This window comes from Platalea leucorodia, assembly GCF_965183815.1.
Source record: "Platalea leucorodia genome assembly, chromosome: 21".
In the NCBI taxonomy this organism is placed as follows: Eukaryota; Metazoa; Chordata; class Aves; order Pelecaniformes; family Threskiornithidae; genus Platalea; species Platalea leucorodia.
The window spans coordinates 1,559,443-1,587,351 of record NC_138843.1 but is presented as its reverse complement, the minus strand read 5'-3'; the positions used below and the strand labels follow the sequence as shown (position 1 = coordinate 1,587,351).

At 46.1% G+C, this 27,909-nt stretch overlaps 1 protein-coding gene across 9 annotated transcripts; it reads right to left on the bottom strand.

Annotated features, from left to right (window-relative positions):
- On the bottom strand, nucleotides 1-26,551 carry DAZAP1 (DAZ associated protein 1). Of its 9 annotated transcripts, none has more exons than XR_014230328.1 (13): nucleotides 26,391-26,551; nucleotides 20,325-20,365; nucleotides 19,714-19,880; nucleotides 19,306-19,371; nucleotides 18,564-18,674; nucleotides 16,109-16,157; nucleotides 11,506-11,588; nucleotides 8,008-8,161; nucleotides 6,467-6,496; nucleotides 5,898-6,038; nucleotides 4,815-4,997; nucleotides 749-4,013; nucleotides 463-584 (listed from the first exon to the last, which is right to left on the bottom strand). XR_014230328.1 is itself a non-coding variant. In XM_082331470.1 (12 exons), exons 1-12 carry the CDS (start codon nucleotides 26,420-26,422, stop codon nucleotides 412-414), a joined length of 1,230 nt encoding a protein of 409 aa, XP_082187596.1. In that variant the 5' UTR covers nucleotides 26,423-26,551; the 3' UTR covers nucleotides 1-411. The 9 variants fall into 9 exon arrangements, 5 of the variants coding, with proteins under 5 accessions (XP_082187596.1, XP_082187597.1, XP_082187600.1 ...); XR_014230329.1 differs by having other exon boundaries at nucleotides 749-2,690; XR_014230330.1 differs by having other exon boundaries at nucleotides 749-1,146.
- Nucleotides 26,552-27,909: the final 1,358 nt, after the last annotated feature.

Genomic DNA, 27,909 nt, shown 5'->3' with positions numbered 1-27,909 from the left:
TTTCTCTTAAAAATTTCACAATCTGTAAATGTATATATTTTTTTCTTTTAAACATAAAAGTTTACAATATACGGTAAAACAAAGGCTCAGGAAAAATAATTTCAAAAAAAAGAAACCTGAAGTTTTGAATTAAAGCTGAAGACATTTTTAAAACCCTGTAGTTTGAACCAGTGACATTTTCTTTATTTGTGCTGATGGGTTAGAGAAAGGAAAATATTTAAAAACTGCAGTCCAAACACCCACAGCTTTGCCTTCAGAAGCCATCTTCCCCCACCCCCCAAAAAAAAAATGTTGTTAGGTTTTTCTTCCATCAAGTATGTGATTGTCACAAGTTCAGAAGTCTGGGATTCCTGGGTTCGGCTGGTACCAGACATCCCGGTGTGGACAGAATTCCCTGATTGCCAGCCCACGCTAGCGCCTGTAGGGGTGAAATCCTTGCACGTTATGGTTCTGTCCTCGTCCAAAACCACTTCCTCCTGCGGGTGGGCCACTTGATGGTTGCACCGAGGGGCCTCCGTAGGGAGGGGGCTGCTGGCTGGGATCAGAGAAACCTTGTCCGAAACCACTCAAGTCTTGTCCATACCCTGGGGAGAAGGGGAAAGAGGCAGCAGAGTGAGCGTCCAGCGTCATCCGCGCGCCCAACAGGGCGCAAGTGCAAAACCTGGCGCCGCTCCCTCCCCCCATGAACAAACGCCTCGGTCTAACACGTCAAGATAAGCAGCTGCTCTCACTTCTTGCAATTATCTACCTTCTCACACAGAAGAAAGAGGCAAAAAGCAGAACCGGATAGGTATGCAGAAATGGTAGTTTTCCACTTTTGAGGCCATCCTACCCAGGCCGGTAGTTAAACTGCCCTGTCGCGGCTGTTCAGAAGCTTGAAGTGGCTTGCAGGTTTGCTGTCAGCTCGTTCTGACTAGTTTGGGCTGGGTTGGTTCTCGGCTAAAAGCTGGTCCTGCCGGGTTCAGCAGAGGTGAAGATGTAGCAAGGAAGTTTTTCCCGGGATCTCACAGCTATCAAACTGCAGCGCCTCAGACCGACTGCGCGCGTATCCCACTCTGGCTTTGCGGCCAGCTTCGCCAGCTTCCCCGGACAGTCAGAAACTTCCTTTGCTGGAAGGACACGCTGGAGAAAACAAGCTTAAATCCCCTTTCAAAAAACAGAGTACTGCTGCCTGAATATATATTTTACTTAAGGAATCAGCCTCTCTTTTGAGGAATGCTCAATTCAAAAAACGTAAATTGAAACATGAGGGGGCAAAGCTGGCAAAGCAGAATCCAGCAGGCTGCGACTACTGCACCCATTATATACGTTACAATGGGACCCCTGGTCCAAAGCGGCCCTTAGAAAGACCTGCTGTCCTTCCCCCAAACCTCACTGCACAGGCAGGACCAGGGCCGCTTGTTGCAAGTTCAAAAAACGAAGCTCCATTTCAAAACCTGACACCCTACGGCTGCCGCAGATGGCGGCGCACACCGCTGACCCGGCTGAAGAGAAGCAGCAGCCAGCAGGCAACCAGAGCGCCCTCGTCCCGCACCCCCTACGCCACCAGCGGCACCGACTTCGCTTAGTTCTAAGCCTGAACGGGTACTGAGTCTCAACTAAAGTTTACTCTAATGCGTGCTGCAAGTTAACGTTTAACTTGTCCTTCCTCAATCTGAGAGCTAAACGCTCCTCCTCTCCTGCCACGCCGCCCTTCCGCCTGCTCAGGGAGGCTGCGACGTGGTCCGTGCCGAAGACCAGGCTCCGAACAGGCTGACAGTCAGCAGAATTTGGGGAGAGGGAGAAAGGGCGAAGGCGAAAGACTTGCTGGAATTCTTGCTGCCAATATGAAAGGCAACTCGATGTAAATTAAGAACACTGAGAAACTGAGAAATTTAATAAAAGTTCCCGTAATTAAATACGACTCTTAATCATAATAGTGGCATCGGTGCAAGCCTCTGCTATGAAAGATGGTATTAAGAATCCTAATTACTAAGTACATTTCTGCAGTTCTGCTTCTCTCTGTGCAGGCTTAAAGCAGGTTTAACTCTCTTAATCCAAAACGACGTCTCTTAGCATGCCTTCAGTATTTCAATTTCAAGCTCTGCCTGACTCTCAGGACTTGCTACCACTAATGAGCCCTAAAACACATCTATCACAGGCTTCTATTAGCTCAAAATGCTAATCCAGTTGTCTTTTTTCAGAGAGAGATAAGCAGGCAACCAAAAATACAATTTAATTGTTTGCCAAGGGGTGAGGCTCAGAGTGGGGGGGGGGGGGGGGGGGAAAATCAAGTTATTCTCACTGTACGCTCCAGTGTTACAGCGTTAAGTGGTGGAAACCACAGTTCTCAATTTGTTTATCGCGAAGGAAACCTACAGCATAAACGTGAACAGCCAGACGTTTAAGTATATATTGTCTTCCCCCTGCTTTCTTAATTCCTGCTGCAGCTCCCGGCTTGCACCAGCACCACGGGAGCTGTGCCCACCGTTACGGTTTCACTGCCTTGCTTAGGAACCTGAGCTCGGTTCGATCACACGGGATAAAGCCTCGCCAACGCAGCGGCCTGGGAAGCGAACAGCAGCGTCATTCATACTTCGGTCGTGAGTTTTCACTTCAGCCAGCTAACGAACGTGAAGACCGGTATTGCCCCTACTCGCACAGTAAACATTCGAGCCGCATTGTTGCCCCCCACCCTCTTGAAAGAGACCCTGCAAGAAACACAAGTTAATTCCCCAAACGCAGATATATCAAGAGCATTGGTTGTAAATAGGCACCACCTACCTAGGCTTCTCACTGCTCAGCCTGACCATAAGAGTGTAAACAAAGTATTGGCGCGTAGCCTGAAGGGTCTTGAGAATAGGTACCCAGCCCTAGTAAGAAATGAGGAGACCAGGGTGACGAACCCCAAGAGAGCCCTGTGCAGAGATAATTTTTCAGGGTGAGGGAGACACACCCATGTTAGTGCTTCATTTACTAGTGCTTACATTCATCCTAGCTGTAAATATAGCAGCATTTAAGATGCTGTCAAGCCAGGACAAATCTTAAACCGCCACAACGATTAGGTAACTCAGTGCCTCTTTAGAGCCCGTAAGCTTTATGCATTTATGTAAATACATGCAGATCAGCTAGACTGCCTATTGTACAGCAATGCTGCTAACTAATTTGCGATCACATGAAGTGCTGAAGCTCTTTAAAAAAGTTTAAAGGATTTTACACATGGCTTTATGAACAGGTGGGCGATTCTGGGGTACTGTAGCATATCAAATACCGCTATCCCCGTTAGCGCTTGTCCTCGTAACAGCTTTCAGGCTAGACAAGCACCCCTGAGGTGAGAGACTAACTGCAGTTGGGGTTTGAACGACTAACCTCCTTAGCGTTCTTCCTCAAAATGCAGTACTACGCACCTCTTCCTCCCTCCTCCCTCCCTCCCCGGCACTCTTCAGAGACTAAGAACACCTGAAACACTGCCCCGGCAAAGAGGCTTCCTAGAATATACGAGAGGCAAGTGGTGCCATACACACCAAACACTGGAATCTCCCCCTCCCCAGCTTTTCACAGTGTTGGAAAACAGAAACTTCCAACACATCCCAAATATTGGCTCCCCACTGAATATCAATGATTGTGCACGGATTTATACTTTATTTAGTAGGGTCCACCCCCCTTCACAAAGGGTCTGCAAAGAGACAAGTTCTGGCGAGACAAGAAGAACTTCCTCCTGAGTCACAAGGGCAAAGCTATCTATGAAAGCAACTGTGTTTATAACAAACAAATTGAAAAACATTTCAAATTCCTCAGCATGAGAACATATGCTTGCTTTATAAACACCCCTGAAAGGCTAATCTTCCTTCAGAGTCTGTTTTACATCTGTGGAACTTTGAATAGCATCTATTTAAATAACTTTATGAAGTGTTCATCTCGTAGCAGTTTCTGCAGGCACTTGAAATGAAGCAGGCAGGTACTAATACCCATGGAGAACTTGTCCAAGTGGGGAACAGTCTTAATCCATGGGCCTACTGCAGGCAAAAAGTTCACTTCAGGAGGAAAAAAATGACTAATTACAATCCCTTCAAAAAAAAAAAGCAGCGTGCCACAAACAGCTCTTTGGAGAGCACTGCTCAGAAACAAGGCTGAGTGGGAGAGCAAGATGAGAAGTCCCTCTCAGCTTCCACAGGGAGGAGCAGAAATGGTATTCAGGAGCACAAGCACCTGCCCAGCAATTTTTTTTGTTTTTTGGTAGTACTGTCTGCCTGGCTTAACATTTGTTCCATCAATGCCTTCTATCGGCTATCTGAAACAGTTATCTGTACGGCACAATTAAGCATTACACGCTTCTGACAGAACTGTACTTGAGATAGACAGGAAAGGAACGGGGGGAAGGGAGGAGAAGCCACGCAGCTGGGGTTCTTATACCCGGTACCGCTTGCCTCTCCGTGCTGTTCCTCCTCTTGAAGTCTGTTCTCCAATCTGATCAAAGTCAGCTACACAAAAAAGTTGACTACGAGCTCCGTGAAGCTCTCAGGGAAAAAAGTTTTACCTACAGATTCGGGGAGAGTGCAAATCAGTAACTTATCCTAGCAGTGCACAAGTCTCTGAAGACTGTTTCACAGCACACAAGCAATGTTTTAGAGCTGATTAAGAAAATACCCTCTGGCTAGAATTCTGCATGATTTAAGGGATCACTTGAGAGCTGATGGCTGGCATTCCCATCCTGGAGAGAAGTGCCTTCAGTGTGAGCAGGCTGTTCCTGAACACTGACTTTCTAGCCAAGTATAAAAGAAAAGCAGGAAGGGGAGAAAGATCAAGCCGAGTTTATTTTAGATGCAGTTACTTACCAAACTGACTATAAGGGAATTCTGGCTGAGCAGTTGGGGGTTTGCTCATGTCCTGAGTTGCCTGAGATGGTGGTGGTGGTGGTGGAAAAGCTAGTGGTGTTGCCCCTGGAGTGGCAGGTGGAGGGGGGACTCCAGGTGGGGCAAACTGGTCAGGTGGAGGAGGTGGAGCACCATAACCAAAACCTGAAACACGAGGAAAGTACAACACGTGTGAAAAGACACAGGCAAACACCACCCTGACTTCTTGCTTGGCTTCAGAGTAGGATACAGGTTTTTAAAAAATACTTATCAGTCTATTAAAACCAAAGTGTTTGTTACCTGCGGCTGGCCATACAGCAATTCCCTCCTACACCCTGGCAACCAGGGTGGCTAAAAGACGCCGACAACATACCTTCTAACATGAAAAATCTCACCCCAAGGGAAGACTGCAGCCACATCAGCACCCAGCAAAGAGAAAGCGATAACGCAGAACTAGGGACCAAACTCCGTGCGCTCACATGTGCGCGTGAGACAGGAGGAGGAAGCCGTATTATTCAAGATCTTAGGAGGAAAAAAAGATATCCCAAACAAATGGTTTCTTCATAGCAGAACAAGCAGCTCCAGATAACTGGGTGCTATCTTCTGCCTTCTTTTTTAAACCAGGTTTGTGATTAGACTTTTCAAAAGGTGGCCTGAGAGGGTAGGTGCTAAAATCCTATTTACATCTCCAATGCCAGTTGCGACCTTAATTCCTTAAGCTCCTCCGAAAATCCCAGCCTGTGTCTAGCCCAGGTCACCACGCAGTAATCTCCAACTGTTCTCTCAGATATCATAATAGGAGTACACAGTAAATCTAAATTTGTTTAGCAACACAGATTTAAGCTAGAGAACGTAACAAATGATTACTGCACCCAAGAAAAAAGTTACCCAACTCACTGACAAAAATACTTACATAGTTAATTATAGCTCAGAATATACAACCTAGGCAAAACATCTAAGGATAGATGAAATGAGGGGGGAAAATCCAAGTCCAGAGAAAGACGAGCAAAAGCCAAAAACTGAATTTGGTGATGGACTGTCCTCAACCTCCCGTAGGTCACTTACTAAATGGTGGAGGGGTGCCATAGCCCTGTGGAAATCCTTGTGGAGGCGGGAATCCTCCAGGAGGTGTAGAGACTATGTATGAGGTAAATGGTGGTGGTGGTGGAGGAGCTCCTCTTCCTGGAGGAGGTGGTCCATATCCACCTAGAAAACGAAGAGAAACCAAGAACGAAAGCAGCTTAATAATGAAAAGCTGCTGCTTAAGTCAGCATCCTCTAGATGGGGTAAGGCTGTCTGATAGATTCCAGACGCAGTCGCAGCCTTCTATGAATTCTTACTTCAGGAAATATTTGTCCTCCGAGTATCCCTACTGTAAATAATTGCAGTTTAGAATGTAATTCCTCGATAACAAATTAGTGTGGCTGCAACAGCAGGATGTATGTCAGCTCCCATTAGTCATTTGTTAAGAATACACTATCTCCTCCTTCGTTCTTTCAGGACAAATTCAATCAAGCCTTTAAATGTAGGTTAAATGCTACAGAAATCCACAAATCACTGTGAATTCTTAAAGAAGCTGCACCCTCGCTCAGTAGGATTTTTCTTTTAAAATTGGTCCCATATAACGTACTTACCAATTGCCTGTCCAGCTGGCACCCACATCCCTAAAACAGAACAAAAAAGGCGACTTATACATGCACTGAAGCTCTATACTATGAAACAGGAATGATTTACAAGAAAGTTGATCCTGCTCTGGGCTCTGGAGTACGCTGGGTGTCCTCCCAGTGTCCCTTACAGATCTGTTTTTGTGGTCCAAGAAAGAGTCTGGGACTATTTCTGAATATGCAATTCTGAAAAGACTCTGAATCATTCAGCAAATAATGCATAGAAGAGATAGCAGTCCCCAAACTCGAATCAGATGGAGCGTTCAAGAACTGCGAGCATACCAAGTGCAAGAAGCTATACTAATATAAAGAACAAAAATACCGAGAATCACAGCAGGCTACACATCCTAAGCATTCTTAATATACTACCAGGTTTATCCTAGTTATTTTCAAAGTTTTTGAACCATAAAAACCATCTTCTGCATTTGTTGCAGCATTAAGATTGAAAGACAAATGCATTTATGTTTTACATTAATCTTTCCAGCAGATCAGGTATCATTTTCTCTACAAATAACCGCACTGGATATAATCTAGTTTCTCAATTTGCGCAGTTGCAGATTAGCACATCTGTGCAGAATGTCAAAGCCTCAGCTGCAGCTTTCAAGTTAATAAGCACCATGGGGAAACAAGCAATCCCTCCACCGAGGTATCATCTATTGTAGCAATAGATGAAGCAGTGACACTCCCTTTCGCCCCCCAGGTGAAAATTTCTCATATATCAGAGCAAGCAAGTTCTGTTCTGTCAAACGCAACTCAATTATACCACCGTATTCCTCCATAAGTTATCAAAACTGTCTTTGGATGAACTCAGCATATTTATCCTGTCTTCAAAATCTTGTGGGGGTTATAGCCATCAAACCCAAAACACATGGCTGCTCCTTTCAGCCCTGAAGGGTTCAAGCTAAATCAAGAAAATTATATGCAGTAAGTGCTCCCCTGCACTGCCAGCCCCATAGCTGCTTGTTATTTTTCCAGGCTACATTAAGCAATAAAATGCAAAGACAAGACCATCTGTTTTTCTCTCATCCCTTTCAAATTTTACTTATTAACTTCCTTTGAAACTGCCTCATCCTTGAAAACCCGTATTTCAACAATATTTTTCATTAGGCTCTCGCGCAGGCCACAGTCCCACAGCTGGAGTCACAACCTGGGCCGCTGAGCTTCCTCAACACCTTCTCCGCGCTACCGAAACCCACGGCGGCCCTATCTGGGGAGAGGCAGAGCCGAGCACAGCAGGCGAAGCGCTGCCTGGGACACACGCTAGACTCGGCACAACCCGCTGACTTCTGCCCCGTGAAACAAAGGGGTTTGGGAAGAGAAGCGAAGGAAGAATCTCAGCAGCCTTGGGAAGGACCAGCGTGTGGGCTTTTAGTTCTGCTATCCACAGTCCAGCGCAGCCATAGCATTGCCAAACCTGGGAACACCGCCGTTTGCCAGCGAGACCAAGGGACCGGCAAGGTGTAGAGGCAAGGCTCTCCGGGACAGTGCCTCCGAGACGATGAAAGCAGTACCTTGAGGGCCGTATCCTTGCTGCCAGGTCGGAGGGGGCTGACCTGCCCAGCCATTGGCAGCGCTCGGCATGATCCTGCTTCCCCACTGACTGGCACCGGGCGGCCCTGGAGTTTGGCTTTTGCTATCGCGAGGCTCTGCGCGTTTCACCTCCACCTAAACAAACAGAGTCACCATTTAGGCGAGATGGTGCAGGTTGAGATACCCCCCTTCCCTTCACACACACCCTTAATTACACTTAAGACTACACTTAGCATCTTATGACTTATGTCTAAATACTTAATTATTAAACTTAAGGCCAGTAATTTAAAATGTTTCTCAGGTACAATATATATGATGGTAAGACAGTACAAGTCCTACTATTGAGGTATTTCAAGTAAAACACATCCTACAAATCACTTATGTTTCATCATAGTACAGCATTCATTGGCTTTAATCTTAAAACAGCAGTACCCTCTTACAACGGCTCTTCACTTAAAAAAAGCATAATCTTTTGAATTACTTATACACTAATTTAACATTTAAGGCAGGAGTTAAAGATGACATTTTCAGTAAAAAAAGAACTTGGAGTAAAGAGCACGCTCTGAAAAAGGGTACTAATGCTTTAACCAAACACGTTTGGGGTTCATTTGAAAGTTACGGTTTAAACCCACCCCATCTAACTGCAATTTCAGCTCTGCTCATACCTGAGAAACACACATTTGGTCGGTTGGTTTTTTGTTTGGTTGGTTTTAAACTTAGATTTTATTTAAATGTCTAATGGAAGATAAAGACTTACCTTCCCCAGGCTAACGCTTAAAGAATCTCAATTAACTCAAACAATGTCAGAGGGAATGGATGTGATAAGAGAATCTTACATTACATCTAACAAAAAAGTAAACAAACATGCAAGTAATAAAAATGGACAGTTGAGTCAATAAGAAGCAAATCTTCATACTGTGTTAAGTCAGTGACAAAAGCCCTCCTGTTTTTAAAATTAGTAAGCCACAGTGCTTAACTTATTTTATTCAAAGATAAAATGTCCTAGTGTTCCAAGCCATCGAATAAGTGCATTTGACCTACTTAAAATAAGCTGCACATTCAATATAAACCTCTCAAAAAAAAAAAATCCAGTTTCTGATTTAATGAAACACTCTCAGCACTCATGCATGCTGAATTAAAGTCTTTTTTATTTTATGATTAATTTTAATGGGTGCCAGAGTACAAAGAAAATAAATCTCAATCATCAATGGGCCTGAGTAGTATGGAAAATAAAAGTATTCAGAATTCTTCCTGCCATGTCTTAAAACCCATTCATGTCAGAGAACAAACAGGAAACAGGCACAAGGCAAGGACAAAGCCCCCCGCCCCCCGCCGCAGATGCCCCAAGGACACCAGACATGACAGTAACCAAATCTCTGTCAGCTGAAGGCCCTTCCCGAGAGGAACCAAGGGAATTTTTCAAAGGACTCAAATTAATGAGTCTTAACACATTTGCCTTCGGGGACTTCAGTTATTGCTTACAAAAGCAGAGTCCTTCTTGCAATTTTAATTTTTTTTTTCCTTTCAACAACATATGGATTCATTTCTGCAATACCTTTTTAATTACCAAAAAGAAAGCGATACCATTTTTAAAGCAGGCATTATTAGCCAAGGAAGCGAGCGGCGTATCTGGAGTTCGATGTGGAAGAATTCCATTAATTTTTCAGCGCACGTTTGGAAGGGGCGAGCTGCCAAACGGAGGGCTGAAAAATCCCTGGGCAATATTCTTAGCGCCGAGGGTAAAATTCTACACCTGCCTAAAGCCCAGTTTACACCAAGAAACAGGGCATCTCCGTTGCTCCTAGCTGAAAAAACGCTGCATATTTCTGCTTTTTATGTCATTGAAAGGAAAAAAAAAAAAAAAAAAGGCAAAAATAGATGATTTCACTTTGGTACTGAGATTGTTTGGGAAACAACGGAGAACTCTGAATTAGCACTGACGTCTTCTGAAAGCCAGCGGCGTGCGGGGTGACATTTCGAAGGCTGACACAGGGTTCTCCGCGCTTTCCCAGAACCATCACAGCGGAGGCCCTGTCCTTTGCGCCTACTGACGCCTAGCACGCTGCTTCGGGATACGACCTCTCATTTCAGCGGTTCGTTAAGTTGAAGGCAATTCCAAGGAAGGATCAGGGGGTGTACATAGGATATAGATCATTCATACACGTACCGACGTAAATTTACTGCTGTCAGTGCATCTGCTCACAAATGGGAGCGCTCGACTGCTCACAAGAGGAAAATACTCGTAATCGAGAACACACACTGATGTTCTTGATTACACAAGCACATTTCTTCAGTTGTTTCGTTCCCGTTATTAGGAAATCAGCCCACCCCTCAACCCCAAAACAAATTCATAGGAATAAAAAGCATTATATACTGCATCATTAACCAAAATTCCACTGATAGGCAAGAATATATCCCCTGCTAGCTAAACAAATGCTTATGAAATATCAGCACATAGAGACTTTAAAAGACAATGCAAAATTATACAATGCAATAATTGAAGGGAAGTGACAGCGTTCATGTGTTTCCTCGAAATCTGTTCGCTCTAAGGTTAGAAGTTTTAACGCTTACTTTAAAAACTGTGGATATCCTGTAATGCTGCAAGGACTTTCAATTTACCAGAATTTCCTGTGGTTAATTTTTCTTTAAGAAGTTATTCTTTTCTCTGTGTAAGACTTGGGTGTCCTGCAACAATTTACTTTGCTTCTAGTTTTTTTCCACAGGTATAAGCGTGTTCCTTGCCGAGTAACATCAAAGCAAGCCTCAAAAATTCCTCCCTATCAAACACCCATTTGCTGACAACACAGTATGAAGATGAAACAACCAGAGGTCACTTAACTGCATTGTGGTTAAATACTATATAGAGTACGTGGATTTGTATCAAAGTTTCACAGTAAGTGACCCAATTTTTTAAAAAACCAATCCTTCATGATGTTTTTTCTTTTTCTTTTTCAGTTTAAGATTATATAAAGTAGATTGTCTCACACCACCTCAAAATTTGAGTATCAAATACACATCTGAAGGAGTGGTATCTTAAACCAAGCCTTGAACAACTCAGATTTCATTGGGATTCTGATTTCCAAACAGCTGGAAACAACTAACTTCTCTCTCCTCGCACCTAAGCAGTGCTCAAAACGAAGGTAGCCACCATCAGCTCAGTGTAATGCAAGCTACGCTCAGCCAGAGCAGCCCCCCAGGTCTGTCAGCACAAGGCCTTGCCCAAAACAACGCAGCCCACAGCCTAAGTTCTCAGGCTTTCAAGATCCGTCTCTTCCAAGGGCTAAGCCACGAGCTACCTGCCTTTCTCGCCTGTTCAAGCAAACTCAGAAGACTTTCCCCACCTTCATGGATAAAGCCTCGAATTTGGACACGCGTGCTCTCCCGCCTCACTGAATCAGTAATCTGCATTCGCCAGTGAAATTGCTAGTTGCCCAAGACTTGGTTCTTTCTTAAGGTAAAATAAAACTACAACTACACACTTTTTTGCCCATGATGTCGTGAAAATGCATGTTGACAGCCTGGTCCACTGATTGTTCGTCCTCGAAAGTAATAAATCCAAAACCTAGCCAACGACGAAGAGTGAATCAAGGTAGCAGGGTGTTGTGACACAAAACAGGATGATGAACAGTATTAGGGGCGGACCAAGGGTTCAAGCAGGGGTTTCAGATAACCGAGACTTGTGTTAAATTTTCAAAAAAAGTCAATCTGAGGAAATTGCAATGGATACTTCCTGTAATTCGGCAATTAATGCCTCATCTGGGTTTCACACATGCAACTTACAAACTGAGCTTTTAATCTGATTTTATTCCTAACCCACCTACCAGGAAATGGAAAAAAGTGCTAATACAGTCATAAATGTAACTGTGCCACATGATTAAAAACAAAATACTTGTGGGACAGCAGATTAAAGTCAAGCAACTTTGCTGCTCCTCTTTTTGATTCAGACTAGGTTCCCAAGGAAAACCTATAACGTCCCTGCTCGCCAAAGCTGCAAAGCAACTTCCTCCCATCCCTTATCCCGCTCTGCCAATTAGGGAATATTTTCCGTGGAAAATAAGAAAGTTGTCTTTGAAATGTAGCTGTTAAAGCATGAAAAATTTTACCACTCCATGGATGAATGAGAAGCTTCAGAAACTAACAACCTAGATCAGAGGTTCTCAAGTTTTCCACACCTTAGAAAAAGCACAGGACAGCCCTTACTCCTTCCAAACGCAGCAGCCCTGCCAGCTGAGGAAGCGTTGCTTACACAGAATGCGACGCTTGCCGTCACGCCCCTTCATCTATTTTATTTCTTGTATTTCCTGCTGCTTTTCTCTTGAAAATCTACGCAACGCTTTTCAGCCCCTCTTTTTGCCCAGGACGTTGCTAACTGCTCCCGATCCCCGAGGGCACCTCATTCCCTTGTATCTGACCACAGCCCTCGACGGTGGCAGCTCAGCTGAATCCAGCAGCTTTTTAAAAGGTCGCGGGGGGGTGTCTGACGCCTGTAGAAGACGCTGGAAAAGAGGCAAAGCCCCAGGACTAACTCGCTTTTTGCGGTCACACTTTGAGAACCACTGCGCTTAGGTTGTAGCTGCTGATACTGCCGAGAGAGTGGCAAAATAGTGGTTAATTTCACAGAACACGGCGGCTGGTTCATGCCATCAACCACTCATTGCTGGCGTAACAACCGGATCCCAGGAAAGGTAGGAACGCATGCAGTACATAAATTGTGCCATTCTTTAGATTAGCTAAGGGTAGAGCAATAAAAATTAGAAAGAAAAACGGAGGTGCGGCATCAAAAGCATATGGAACATGGATGCATTTCTGCTTTTCTGAAACCCAAGATTTCCCCCTTGGTTTGCATTTTGCTTTGCAGCTAGTGCTGACAGCAGCCATATATTGCTCTAAAGCGTTAAACAGAAATACAGTATCTATAACAGTTAGTGTCTCTCTAAGCTTATCCAACTGGGTTGGGTAAGCCCAAAGAGGCCTATTGTAGAGAAAGTTTATATATAAAAAAATACACAAAGATACAGGCCAAAATAGATTCCAGCAGGTCAAATTCTGCTGTCAGCAACAAGAGCAAAAGACATCACTAAAATAAACTTAAAATAAAAAGGAAAAAACTTAGCATTTCCCACACACAGGAGACTGGCAGTATAAACGAAGTTTTGTTGACCTGTGATGAAAGCAGCCTCAAAACTGAGCGCAGCATTTCATCACAATATATTTGTCTGAGGTTAACTAGAAATCTAAGTATTAGAGCCAAAAGAAAAGTATTTGTATTTAAATCACACATTTAGTATTGCGGCCTTTATCTAGAAAGACATGGGAGAGAAAACCGATGGCTACTATCTACACACGAAGGTTGCTCGTTTAACTCGATTCCAAGAAGACTGAAGGAGAACAGATCGCGGTACGGGGATGGGGTCGGGGGGCAGAAGGAAGGAGAATAAGGGGCCATCGAGGAAGCCAGCGAAGGAAAAAAAGAAAGGATTGAAAAGGGCCGAACACCACAAGATAAAGAACAGTGAAGAAATCGGAGTACAATGCACAGCAAAATTCCAGCGTGAAATTTTAGACACAGTACAAGTGATGAAGTCTATCATCCGGTAGCTTCTTTTTTGAAGGACAGGACTTTATTGAAGACTAGAGAAACTAATTGCATTTAGCAGGAATCCAAGTGGACTACCGAACACAGCAATGACGCTGGTTTGCAGCCAAGGGGAAGAGAAGAAACACAGCAAGAACCTGTAAATTACTTCACAGTTGTTGGTTTAGCCAGGAATAGAAAGCAGGAGAAGCAGAGACTGCAACAAAGCCACTGTTTCTTTTAAGACGTAACAAGGCTGGCTGCACTTATACTTGGGACTCCGAAGAGAATTTTGATGAAAGCGCAGCTCGCAGGAGAGCTAACGGAAGTAGGCAGGGGCTGCGAGTAAGCAAAGACGACTTGGATACTTGAAGACACACAGCCGGCTCCTCGAGGGCATCGCTGCAGCTCCGACACCGAGAATCTGGCTCCCAGCGTTCTCGCGAGAAGCTGAAGGTAGATGAGCGCTACAGGGATTAGTGACAGGGGTCATTTTTCCCTCCTCCTACCAGCAAACTAGTAAAACGACATGCAGTAAGGGATCTGTTCCAAATGCAAGGATGGTGAAGTTAGTGGAAGGCGGCAAAATTCAGAACGGTACGAGTAGAAGATGGCAGTGAATTGGCCTTTTAAATTTTATAAATATATAGTCATTTAGGTATCGTGTTAAAAGGACAAGCGTATAGACTGAGCAGCACTCTACGCAACAGAATACAGATCGGAGAGAGAAGGCAAGAGAAAATGTGTTCTGGGATGCATGACCAGGAGCACCGAACACGAGCTCGGAGGAATTTCTCCCAGCACACCCGCAGGGACTAACAAGGCCATTTTTGGAGATGACGGTTAGTTACCACACTACATAAAAGAATGTAACAGAACAAAAATGAAAGCCAGAGCAACAGGATTCAAGAGCGCTGTTTAAGAAGTCAGATGAATTAAGGGAGAGAGTCTTCTGCAGTACATCTGCACGCTGGATGGAGACCGATAGGTTTTCAAACCTGCGCGTATCCGTCGCTTCTGCTTTACGCTGCCGCCCAGGCAGCGGACCCGAAGCCCTCTATTTATTATTATTATTTTAGTATAGCTTTAAGCAGAGAAGCCATTAATTGAGACCAGGATTAATCCAGACCAGGCATGACGTTTTAGTACCTTTTGCCGAGAGGCTGCAAGGCTGGGATTAGATATTACAAAGATAGAGATGATACAATAATTACTGAAATATTTCAGAACTTTAGCCACCAATTATATTCCGATGCTCATATCTTTGTCTCCACTGCCTCCTCTATTCAAAATCAGATGCTTTAGAGCATTTAAACAGATGAATTTATGTTCTGCTTAAATAAAAGGTAAAGAAAGAAGATTAAGATAGCTAAAGCAAGAAAACAAACAAAAAAAAAACCACAAATATATTGAAACTTCGTTTACACTCCAATAAAAGACAAAGCCCGTCCCTCCTCTGACTGTGGAACTGGCCTGTACCTCTGTGATAAATTATCACCTAGAGAGAAGAAATCTAAAGAGATATCGTTAATCACAGTCAAACAATTCACAGAGAGAAAAGAAAAAAAAAAAAGAACTTACTTAACATTACCATACTTTACTATGAAACACTTAAATATGCCACTAAGGATGTATGTCTAAATTAAAATAAAACTAAGACTTAACAGCTTAATAAATATGAAGTGAAGAATATATTTCTTAATAATGAGTCAGAAGAGAAATGAAAGTTCAGATGGCAAACTATTCTCTAGCATGTAGAACATGCTACAAGGTGGTCAGTGCAACTAAGCTTCACGTGTTCAAAATATTGCCTCTTAATTGTCAAACAGATGACAGATGCAATGGAAGGCGGATGACATGAAACTTGCTTCGTATTTTGACCAAAAGGTTACCAACTTGATTAAATAGTCTAGCGAAACTTCCAGTTTCTTTTTTTTTTTTTCCTTAAAAAAGCAGTCTGGCATACAGGGATTACACATCCCAATCAAAATATATATATATATTTCAGAATTATTTTGTGTAGTTTAAGAAGCGTTTCTCTCAAATTTTAAGTGAAGCCATTTAACCAAAACAAAAAGCATATAATGGATGGATTCTGTCCTAATCTCATGTTCAGAAGTGCTCTGAACTGGAGTATCCCCCCCATGCAATTACAGACAGCAACATACCTTTCATGTGGAACAGAAGGAAAGTCTGCTCATTTCCCCCCCCCCAATAGTACCTTAAGCCACAGGAGCGGCTCGAGAATCAAATTTCATTCAACTAAAAAACTAGCAAAAAAACCGTAAATGAACATGAAACATCTGACTTTAAATGCACAGATACCAACTAAAGCTGCAGATGGAGAGTCTAGACTTGAAGTGATATTTGCCCAGTGATTTATTCTTTTTCCTGAGGCAACATAGAAAAAAAAAAAAGTCTACCTTTTCTGATGGTGTGAAATAGTTTGCCATCTGACTATAGGAGAGTATGAAGAAATTTCAAGGACAAACTAGATCAGCCTTTACCTCGGGGCCTCTGTTTCTCTGCGTCATAGATCATTACAACTTCAGTGACCTGGAAGAGAGAAGGGAAATTCTACTAACTGTGCTACCAGGGGAGTGTTATAAACAGTTACTACAGGCTGGTTTCCCGCACTCTATCCACAAAGCACAATTAAATGCTCGATGTAGCCATCAATACCAGGCTGCCCTAGCACAGCGCACACAAATTGGGAATATTGCTCTTTATGGGAGTTTAAGAAAAGCCTGAGTTCATCTGTTCTGAAAAGCTGCTACATTGTGGCTTTTTAAGGTCTCATCACGCTTAAGATTTTAATCTAGCATTAAGGGCGCTACACTGTTTATACCCACACAATAGCCTATGAAAAAACCCAAAGGTTTCTGTTTTCCAACATACTATTTGTCAGTGTAGCTTCTTAAAAAGATTGCTTTTTCCATTTTTAAACATTTTCACTCTCAACATGAAAAGCAGCTTTAACTCCAAACACATTTAAGAATTTGCAGGGCTCCAAATTACTTACTCGAGTATCAGTGTGGCACAGAGCAACAGTTACAAATTGATGCTTTAAATAGCATTACAAAAACCCCCTAAGTTATGGATGGTCAGTATCAGTGTGATTTTAACTTTTAAAAAAAGCGCAAAAAAAATGGAAAATGCAAGCTGTTTGAGGGCTTCAGGATTTTTTCAGAATAAGCACCACTGTGAGCTACAATTTTAACAAAACCAGAGGTGTAAAACTGATGTCAAAGGCAATATCAAAACAGCTGAAAGGAACTGCCTTTAAATTTCTCAGATGCAGAAAAGCGGTCACAAAATGTGTGGGATCTCATGGAATCACATCTTTGCCTTCAAGTCAATCTTAGGGTATTTTTTTACTAGAATCCCCTGAATTAGCTTAAAATCTGATGCAAATTCACCTTTTACTTACAGCTAGAAACAGACTTTTCCAGTTATTACGCCACATACACTCACTTGAATATATCCTACTGGCTGCTAACAGCGGAGATTTATCCCCATTTGGGGATTATGCCCCGTGGCAGTGCCAGGTTTTCCCCACTGGGCCGTTCGGATCCCCTTCTTCACACAGGTCGTATTTACCACGCAATTACCATGCCTAACAATCAGCGCCTGCTTTTGTCTCTTCGCTCTGCGGCCACAAAACATATAGAAGAGCCTCTACTTCTCCAGAGATAACTCATTAGAAACGCTACCTAGGCTCCCCAATTTCTATACTATTGTTAAAGTTCTACTACTTACTTTTAAAGGCACTTACACTTAATGGCTGTTGCCTTCTATATTTGGTGGAACATAACCCTGTATCTCCCAAGCCATCCAGAGGTCAGAATTGGAAAGCCAAAAGTCTGTGAGGAAGAGCCTTTAGAAATTATGCTCCACAGCTGTGGAACATGCTCCCCCACTTTTATTTACAAGTCTACTGCAGCCTTGCAAACTAAAGAAACAGTTGTTAGCCATTGCCTTTTATATATATATATATGTATATTTTAAATATCTTAATCAAATTTTATAAACAGTACAGTTGATAAACTTAGCCACTTGAGAAAGTGGCAGCAAAGGATTTGGTGATTCTAAGAAGAGATCTTAAAGAAAGGTGATTAAAAAAGTATCAAAAGAACACACTAAATGCCAGGGAAAAATGGCAAGTTCGCATCCACTGGTACAGTCTTGTAACTCAGGCAATCTTTAAGTTTCTCAAACTTACAGCTGAATTTAGTAACATAGTTCAGTAGTTAACCATCTTAAAGGGGCAACGACAGTTGGGATAAATGGGAATTAAAACTAAATAGAAAAAAAACCCCAAATCGGAAGACACGGTCATTTCAGTCCGAGGTTACAAACTGAATTAGAACCAGGTGCATAACACGAGCAGAAGCTTGTCTCCAGAATGGAGGTTCCAGGGGCAAGAGAACTCAGCTGATTCCAGATGATGATTTAAACACAACTACTGTTACCAAAATAATGGCAGGAGACTGCAAAATTGAACCTCCCTGTACACGTAGTCAAAGACGAGGATCTTGGACATAAGCTCGCTGAAGTACTCGCTGTTCCCCCCCCCCCCCCAAAAAATTCAACAAAAAATTTTTAATCGCTGAGCTGTAACTTATAATTTGAAAAGAGAAAAAAATTATTCTTAAGCCAACTCAGCTCAGGAGTTTTTGCAAGAAGGGAACAGAATAATGCATCAGGTCGACTTAAACAAGAGGAGACAGAAGCAGCAACTTAAGTCACATATCAGAGCAATAGATTTTGACAAACAGCAAGATACGTTTCAAGATGATGAACGTTTACTACAGTTTATCACAAAATGCTTCAATATGTCCCTACAGCAGTTTGTCTAAATTAACCCAAAATTTGACAGCTTGACGAAATCTGAGAAAAGGCAGCGGGGAGGGAAAGCATCTTGGAACCGACTGATAACTGCCATCATGCTGAATGACTCACCACTCCGAATTTCTTGAAGTATTCCCTGAGCTCTGTCTCGCCACAGTTATGAGGAATCCCACCAACAAAAATTTTATTTGATTTATTGTTATCGCTCCTGGATCCTTTCTGCTAAATCAAGGAGGAAAAAATTGAGTCAGAAGGACAATAAAGTTGGCTGCTTCTATCATTTACACTTAAACATGAACAATGGTCTCTTGCAGGTTGAGGGGGAGCCATCCCCAGGCTTGAAGTCTCCTAGTCATTAAAGTGAAGCAACTGCATGTTCAGAGCTCAGAAGTTTAGCGCTGGCAGTTATAACCCAGTCTCTGTTCTTCAGAAGACTAGAAAACTAGAGACTGTGTTCTGAGGCCATTTACTCATTTATAATGAAATCCTATTAACCTGCGGGGCGTGAAGTAGGCTGGAAAAGAGCATCAGTCCTGTGAGTGCACTTCCAGACAATCGTTTCGAGATCTGAAGAACTCAACTAAAAGCATTGCTAAGAGCTTAAGAAAATACCACACCCACAAACTGAGTTCAACACAGACACAAAATGTTCGTTCACGCTCTACTGTACTTGGAGTCTTACCATGGAAATCTAAGTAGAAGACTTTTTTCAGAAATAAAATCTACGCTCAATGCCTGCATACTGACTCCTGATTTTAAGACATGGATATAATCCAAGTGAATTCAATTAAACTGCTAGAAGGCAAGCCAAAACTTGGAAAACAGGCAGGATACACCAAGTATCTTTCCTTACCCATCCTTCCTTCGGTCGTGTCCTTTCTGGTTGCATCCCCCTAGGTGTACATGGCTTTGGATCAATCTGGAAGAAGTTCCAGTTTGGTCAGATCTCAGCATGCAGAATATTGTTCTAAAAGTTACATTTATGGCAGCATAAACAGCTGAACACAGCACTGCTGAAATCCAGCTCCTCAGATCAAAGCTATCGTCAATACATCACTTCTACATCGTGACACAAATCATTGAGTTAAAGCTGTCTTACAATAAATAATTAAAACCAACAACCAGGTAACTTTTACACTATCCAGTCTGCAAAAGAGAAGCCAGAACTTAAAACAGATCTTTGAAGCAGTCTGGAGCAGAAAAAAACCCAAAAAAACCCCAAAAAACCCCACACAAAACCAAAAACACAAAAGCAACTTACATTTCGGCCATCTAACGTATGAGGTCTACTGGCCAGTACTGTTCCCACACAGTTGGGATCTTTAAATTTGACAAATCCAAATCCTCGAGACTGGTTTGTTGTTTTGTCTTTCATTATTACACAGTCTACAACTTCTCCATACTGGGAGAAGTAGCTACGAAGAGTTTCTGTTAAAAAAAAAGCATGTATTAAACAGAACCAGATATTAACTTTACCAGGCTGTGCTCACAATTACGAGACAATAGATAACCCAACAGCTAAACAAGTTCAAACTCATCTTTTGAAAATTATTAGATTTTACTTCCTCTAAACAAATGGTATATGCTGCTTTATTTCCACTCACACAAACGGAAAGTAGTATCACAGTAAAGCAACGATAAAAAATTGTCATCATCTGAGTTGCCAAAAACTTCAATACCAAACTGACAGAAAATATAAAACCAAGCGTGATTAAGGTATATTTGAACTCTCACTATAGAAAATTTTATTCATTAACAGAAGAGAGCAGTACAATCTCATCCCCGGTACTGGCTGTTAAAAAGCTGTGTATCTGTACATTGTTCTGCTGCTGACAAAGGCCTGGCTCAACGACTGTAGAATACATAGCTTACCTTGTGTTGTACTCCAGTCCAAGCCACCCACAAACAGTTTTCTGCAATTGAAGCATACAGCAGTTTTAGGGTGCTACACGACAGATGCTTCATCTAATTTAACACAAGTCAGCTATTCTGAAGAGGTCTGGTGGTAGAGGCCTCCAAAACACACTACAAAGCCCGTTCTTCACTAGGATTCACTATTCTTTGTGACAACTACCTTCTGTTTCACGAAGGTACACAGAGAACTGAAGCATCTGTTTTGGGAGCCACAAGAATGAACAGAGATTGTAAGCTTACTACAGGAGTACATTTTACTCTTTCATGCAAAAAGACGACAAGAATATCAGGAAAGCCTAAGTTCCTCCAAACTTCTTATTTCCAGGTAGTTGAGAAGGCAGCGTTGCTTTGAGAAATCATTACAATAGCCAGAAGGAAAAAAACCCAACATAAACGTTACACAAAGTACATTTACCTGCTCTTCTGGGGCAAAAAGGAGTTCCAGCATGGAACACTTCATAGTTCAGAAAAATATGTACGAAGCATCACTGAAATTATTTGAAGCGTGATCCAAGAACACCATGATAAAGTCATTCTACCTGGTCACCCCCCCGCATCAAAACGGGACGTTTGGATTCCTGTCAAGGCCTGAATCATTGGCTCAAGTTACTTACACAACTTCTCTGAGCAACAGAAGAAAACAGCTGCAGGGTCCATGCAGTTCCAATTTAAGGGTGAAAACAAAATCCAAAACTTCTGAGATAAAGCAAACTGACAGGAAACCAGACATCCTCGGTTAAGCACCAGAGTCCATTCCGTTAACTGCTTTAATCTCAGCCTAAGGATCAAGAGTTGTGCCCAGTCTTGCGTTAGGCCTCCAAAACCAAGTTCAAGGAACAGCTGGGCTCTCCTACGTCCATTTGCTACCTAACGCTGAACGTTACCAGAAAGATAACTGACGACCGACATAGGTTAAAAAAATTATTCCACAAAAATACACTAGCAACATAGCTGCTGCAGCCCTTCGCAACAGGCACTGTAGCGAAAACACCACCAGACTCTGAAGTTTACACGTTTGATGTTACCATCTCCTACATTTCGGGGCACTGCCATATGAAAAATAACACGGCCAGCGGTTGGAGTTATTTAATACCAACTTACAAATAATAAGCAATGTAAGTGCATCTGCCCTGAGATGATGCGGCCAACTTTCACGTGCCAGAAGGCCAAAGGCCATCGGGAACCACAGCTAAAAGCAGCACTCCACAGGAAGGAACGCTGAACTAGATGCAGCGACTGGATTCGGGCATCACCTGCAATTTCTACACTTGTTCTCTAGCTGCATAGTTGGGTAAAACAAAGCAGATGAGGTTTTTCATCCTCAGATCAAAAAAGCTTAAGTCAGCCCTCAGGCTTCCTTGCCCCTGCGTTCTCAAAGTACTGTCCCGGGAAAGAAAAGTCCCTAAACTGCTGATTAAAACTAACAAAACCCCTTCATCCATTCCTTTTATGTGTTACTCCCTTGCTCACCTAGAAAGACCAGTCAGAATCGCTTTTGTCTACCCTTATCTTCTAGCTAAATGAAAGCAAAAGTAGAACTACCAAGTGCAAGTCTAAGATAGAAGGCAAACTTGTGAGGCAAGTACTAAATAACAGAGTAGCACGAATTCAGCAATTAGTTGTGAAACCATTTCACAATCTAGTTTGGAGATATCTCCAAATAGATGAGAAAGTCATGGCTAAAACCCAAACTAAACTCCATGCTTAAAACTTAAGTCAAATCTGACGCAACCCCGTCTTCTCAAAAGAGCATCCAAATCCGTACTGTTTCATGTCTGAGCACGCCAAAGTACTTGGGTAAGCGCGCAGAGCAGCGGGAAGATGCCGGGCTGTCTGCTTTGCAACTCTTTATCAACTTCAGGGTGTGACAAAACTTCCACGCAAAGTAATTTACTCCATAATTAAAGGTTAGTTCAAAGCCACCTCAACACTTGACCCTTTTCAGTAAGAAGCACCAACTCAAAAGCTCTCGTTAATAGTTTTCACGGGTCTGCACAGACAAGTGCTGGGATAGTTTATCTTTGGAGGATGCCCTCCATTCCTCTTATCAGTCCTCAAAGAGAGGAACCACAGCCTGCCTTGTCTTCTACTCGCCCTCAGATATATCCGAGTATAGCTGCAGCTGAGCTGAGCATTAGTGCACCTTCACTTAAAGGAAGAAAGTTAAGGTTCTCCTAACCAAAAAAAAAAAAAAAAAAAAGAAGAATTTAAACTTCCTCTCACCCGCTTTTTTCAGGAGCGGCTACCTGCAGAAAGAAATCGGCCACCCCGCAGTCAGAGAGCTGCTGGTGCACAGGGAGCGTCGGTGAAGCGAAAGCCTTGCACCTAGAAGGTCCCGCGCAGCAGGGCGGCTTGCAGAAGAAAGCAGCAGTCCTTTCTCACTTTGATTCATTTCTCCGCGATGCGGCATCATATCGTGACCCTTATGCAACAGCCAACAGTGACTAAACCAACGCCTTAAGAGTGCACGCATACCACACACGAAAATACGGGGTGACTGAATTCAGTATTACGTGGTACATCCAAGTTCCACTGAGGCAAATTTTGTTCCTCAGTCGCTAGTTGAGAGGTGACGTAAGTTTTATCTTTCAAAAAAAAAAAAATAAAAAAAGACCGCCTGTTAAGCACAGATCAAAGCATCTTCTTAAGCAGGCCAGAAAATAACTGAACTGGTAACATGCAAAGAAAGCACAGACTTCCCGGTGTTGCAGAAGACAGTGGCTGCATCTGCTCCTGCATTACCACCCTGCAGCCGAGAACAGCCCAAGCGGGACGTCTCACCCCCCGAAAGCGGGCCTGTTGCCTCCTCGCATGTTTCAGGATGACGAAGTTTTTCTCAAGGATCGGAAAACTCCCCCCACCTCCCTCTACTGGCAAGGCGCTTGCTGGTGGCACCAGTTCAAAGAGCTTATTCAACACCAGCCAGTTTTCGGCAACAGGTCATTTTCTGGTAACAGCCAAACTTTACCCGACGGTCGCCACCACGCGCAGACTTCGCGGTAGCTTCCCCGACTGGCCCTTCACCACGGCTCCTCTCCACATACAGGACACAGGCACAAATCTGTCTGCTCTTTCTTCTGCCATTATTGTTAGGGAAAGTCCTATGAGGAAATAACTTTATTTCCTAAGAGCAAAGAAAAAAAATAACCAATCTAATGCTATATTCAGATTAAAGTTTTGATGGCCCGTGACTGTGTGTTAGTTCGACCAACTGTATTTTGGGATTTTTTTTTTTTTAAACTAAGTTTAATAGCTTAGTATATAAGATCAATCTAAAAACACCAGCTGCGTTCTGACAGAACATCAAGCTGTCTGCAGGGAAGGAGGACTCCCCGCAGCCAGTGGTCATTGAGACCTTCCAATTCCATTATTAATTATTTGTAGTCACCCTACATACATTTAAACAAACAAAAAAGCAGGGTTGCCTAAGGTCAGCTACAGCAGCTGTATGTAAATACACGGCTTCTATTTATACGCACGCTATAGAGTGCCAAAAGCCAGGACTACCCCGGCCTTTGACTCCTCCGCGGACCCGTCTGAACACACCGAGCAAACGCAGGAGTTAACTAACCCCCACCTAACCCAAAAACCTAGACGCAACGTCGTACAGGACGGCTGTCAGAAGCGAGACCGTTGCATGAAGCAACGCTAGGTGAGCGCTGGCTTCCCTGCCTTCAGCTCGCACCACCAGCCCGCTGGCGAGGCCCTGCGCACGCTGCCTCCTATAGAACCGCTCCTCCGGTTCACGGTTCAGTTACTGAAATGACGCCATCAGTTTGAGCCTGCTGACGTCACCGTCCTCATACCTCGCTGTACCACCCTCAAAAACGAACACCTCCGTAGAGCTGCACGTTTACAGACTGCAGCGTTAGGAGGCCGCTGCAGCCCATCCCCAGCTGCGATTAAAGCCGTTCTCCCGCACGAGCCCGATGAGAACACGCAGCACCGGCCCGTTTCTTCCCGCAGACCCTCCTGTCCCCACGAAGGGTACGACGGCGCGCACTGCGTGCCGGCGAGTGAACGACGCCGACAGACACGGCGCATCGGAAGCGGCAGCATTCCTCAGTTCCGCAGCGGGAACCGGAATTATGACTCTTCACAAGTTATAGCGCATATAGTAAGTTTTAACCGAGTTTCACAAACACACGTGTTCTGCTTCAGCTACTTCCTGACAAAATTTTACTTGCTAATTTATTCTTTTTGACCATAAATGTATCTGTCATTGAAACAGCTAATCCCAGAATTAGTAAGAAAGCACGCACAGGTATTTTAAAAGCGCCGAAACTCAACAAAATCACAAACTCTTTGCCTACGTAAAATAATCTGGCAGTTTCATTAACACCTATCACTTCTCTTAGCGCAGTCCCTCTGAGCTACCTCCTGTAGGACAGAAGGATCTCAAGAGCAGCACTTTCTTTCATCCAAAATAGCCCCAAGTACTAATTACAACCAATAATGCTTGCAAGGCCCTACTTACTCACATCAACACGACTGCAAGGCCTGCAGCCTTCCCAAGTATTACCGTTTCTTAACTTAAAATCTCTGTCTAGAAGAGCGGTTAAGTTCATAACTTCCTATTAAGACGCGCATCCCACAACAGCTTTCAAAGCAGGACTTCCTTCACGCAGCTACAGGCAGCTGACGAAAACTGCCGTTTATTCGATGCTTTCACCTTTCCGTTTGAGCACTTTTGGGGGTGGAGAAAAAAGAAAATTAACACCTCTGATTAAAATCCAATCCTTTCAAATCTGATTACAACTCAGAAGGATCAAAACCTAAGCAGTCCGCGACTGGGAACGAGCTCTGCGACAAGCGGGCCCGTTCAGGACGAAAGCTGACTATTTCACTGAGTAACTTGCAGCCTGCGCTCGGCTGCAGTCCCAGAACAGCGGCACACGCCAGCCTGCTCGTCAGCCCTCTCATGAGGCACTGGGCAGCGGTGAAGGCCCGGGAGCAAATAAAAATGATTTTAGAGCAAAACCTACACATTTAAACACGCCTCGTGCGATATGTGCTGTTCGCAGCAACACGTTATATTCACAGCGGTTGTCCTGCCTCTCGTATTTTTAAGGCTGTGCAGATTAAGAACACGCTCGGTAAATAAGCGGCTGGAGACAGGACGGGAACGGAAGACTGGTACGTGCCCACCATAGCTTCAGAAAAGGCGACCAGTTACGGTGCGCACGTTCTGTGCCAAAACCTGCAGTGAAAGCTACGCAGCCAATCGGGGTTTTTTTTGTTTTGTTTTGTTTGCTGTAGACGTCCCAAGTCTGGTAATTTAAATGTCACCAGGCTTCAGAATACAGCGCTGAAGCGGGGCACTGCTGAACAGGTCTCGGAAGAGCCAGCCCCACGTCAGGCCATCAGTGGGGAGAAGCCCCAAGACCTCCGGAGAGCCCTCAAAAGTGAAAGCAGCCCTTTGCTGCCCGGGACGCGGCTCGCAGGCCGGGCCCAGCGGAGGGGAAGTTTGGAAGGGCGGCTGCGGGCAGCGCAAGGGCTCCTCTGCGGCGCGGCGGAGGGAGGCCAGGCCCGAGGGGAGGCTCCCGGCTGCCGCCTTTGTCCTGCCGTTCCTCCGGTGAAGAGCGAAGGTCTCTGGCCCGTGGCCCGGCCGGGGAAGCCCTGATGAGTCACCGGCACAAAGTCACCGGGGGGTTTTACCCCCCTTCCCCTCGTTACCAACGGAGAGGGGGGGACAAACCGCCCCCCCCCCCCCCCCCCCCCGCGGCGGGGCCGGGGCTCCCGGGAGCGCGCGGGAAGCGCCGCGGGTGACCTTGGCCGCGCGCACCTGCCGCCGCAGCCCGGCGCGGGCCGGTCACGTGGGGGGGGGGGGGGCACCCTCCCGGTCCGCAGGGGCCCAGCATGGCGGGCGGGACCGGCGGCGGGCGGCAGGGCAGGGCCCCCCCTCCCCGCCCCGCCGGCGGAAGCCGCGGCCCTCGCCTCAGGGTGCAGGGAAAGGGCGGGGGGGGGTGACCGGACCCGCGGACCCCCGCCCCCCCCGGCGCCCCCCCCCCTCCCCTTCCTCACCCGATCTCGTCGGCGCCTCCCACGCTGTTCATGGCGGCGGCTCCTCGGCGGTATCCGGGGCCGCGCCCGGCTCTTCCCTCCGGCGGCGGCGGCACCAGCGGCAGGTCGCGGGCTGCGGGCGGGCAGGTCGGGCGCTCCTCGCCGCTCCCCGTCCCCCCCCCCCCCCCCCGCGCTCCCCGAGCTGCGCAACGGCCGCCCCCGGCCCGGCCCGGCCCCCCCCGCCGCGCGCTCGCGCTCCCTCAGCGCCGCCAACCGCCGCTGCGCGCGCACCTGCCCCTCGCTACGGGGTCTCCGGGGCCGCGCCCAGGGAGGGGCGGGGCGGGGCGGGGCGGCGCGCAGGGGACGACGGGAAGGGCAGTCCGCCAGCACCACGTGCGGCCGGGGCGCGGGGCCGCCGGGTCCCCCCGCCCGCCGCCCGCGGCCCCCCCCCCCCCGGCCCCGGCCGCCCCCTCCCGCCCAGCGCGGCTCTGCCGTGGCGGGGGCCGGGTCTCTGTGCTCGGGGGAGCGTGGGGCACGGCGCCGGGCCCAGCCCTGCTGCACCGGCACGGCCTGGGGCAGAGCCCTGTGCGTGGCCCCGGGGCACGGCACGGCCCCGGTGCGTGGCCCCGGAGCGGGGCACGGTGTGGGGCACAGCACCGTGCACGGCCCCGGAGCACGGCATAGCATGGGGCAAAGCCCCGGAGCATGGCACAGCACCGTGCACAGCTGCAGAGTGTGGCACAGCGTGGCACAGCACAGTGCACGGCCCCGGAGCGTGGCACAGCACCGTGCACAGCCCTGGAGTGTTGCACAGCACCGTGCACAGCCCCAGAGCGTGGCACAGCACCGTGCACGGCCCCGGAGCGTGGCACAGCACCGTGCACAGCCCTGGAGTGTTGCACAGCACCGTGCACAGCCCTGGAGCGTGGCACAGCACCATGCACAGCTGCAGAGCGTGGCACAGCGTGGGGCACAGCACCATGCACAGGCCCGGAGTGTGGCACAGCACCATGCACAGCCCTGGAGCATGGCACAGCACCATGCACAGCCCCAGAGCGTGGCACAGCAGCACGCACAGCTCTGGAGCATGGCACAGCATGGGGCACAGCCCTGGAGCATGGCACAGCACCATGCACAGCCCCAGAGCGTGGCACAGCACCATGCACAGCCCCAGAGCGTGGCACAGCAGCACGCACAGCTCTGGAGCATGGCACAGCAGCACGCACAGCCCCGGAGCATGGCACAGCACCGTGCACAGCCCCAGAGCGTGGCACAGCACCATGCACAGCCCCAGAGCGTGGCACAGTGTGGGGCACGGCACCGTGCGCAGCCCCTGGGGAAAAGCCCTTCCGCCACGGGCCCCCCAGTTGCACCGATCCAGGCTCCGCCGGGCAGGGGTGCTGCTCGCTCCCGCTCCGGCCGTGCCCCGCGCAGGGTTCCACCGCCCACGGTTCCGCCGTGCGTGGCCGCTCGGGCCTGGCAGCCCCCGCCTGCCCCGCGCTGGCCCCAGCTCCCGATAAGGGATCCCTTTCACCCAGAA

What these genes read in the sequence shown, in the direction of transcription:
- DAZAP1 (XM_082331470.1), bottom strand. Translation starts at nt 26,422, where the DNA reads ATGAACAGCGTGGGAGGCGCCGACGAGATCGG. An exon ending in ATACGTTAGATGGCCGAAAT is followed by an intron (nt 19,372 to 19,713) that starts GTAAGTTGCTTT and finishes AACTTCTTCCAG; the next exon opens with ATTGATCCAAAGCCATGTAC. An exon ending in ACGACATCATGGGCAAAAAA is followed by an intron (nt 8,162 to 11,505) that starts GTGTGTAGTTGT and finishes CTGTTTGTTTAG; the next exon opens with GTGGAGGTGAAACGCGCAGA.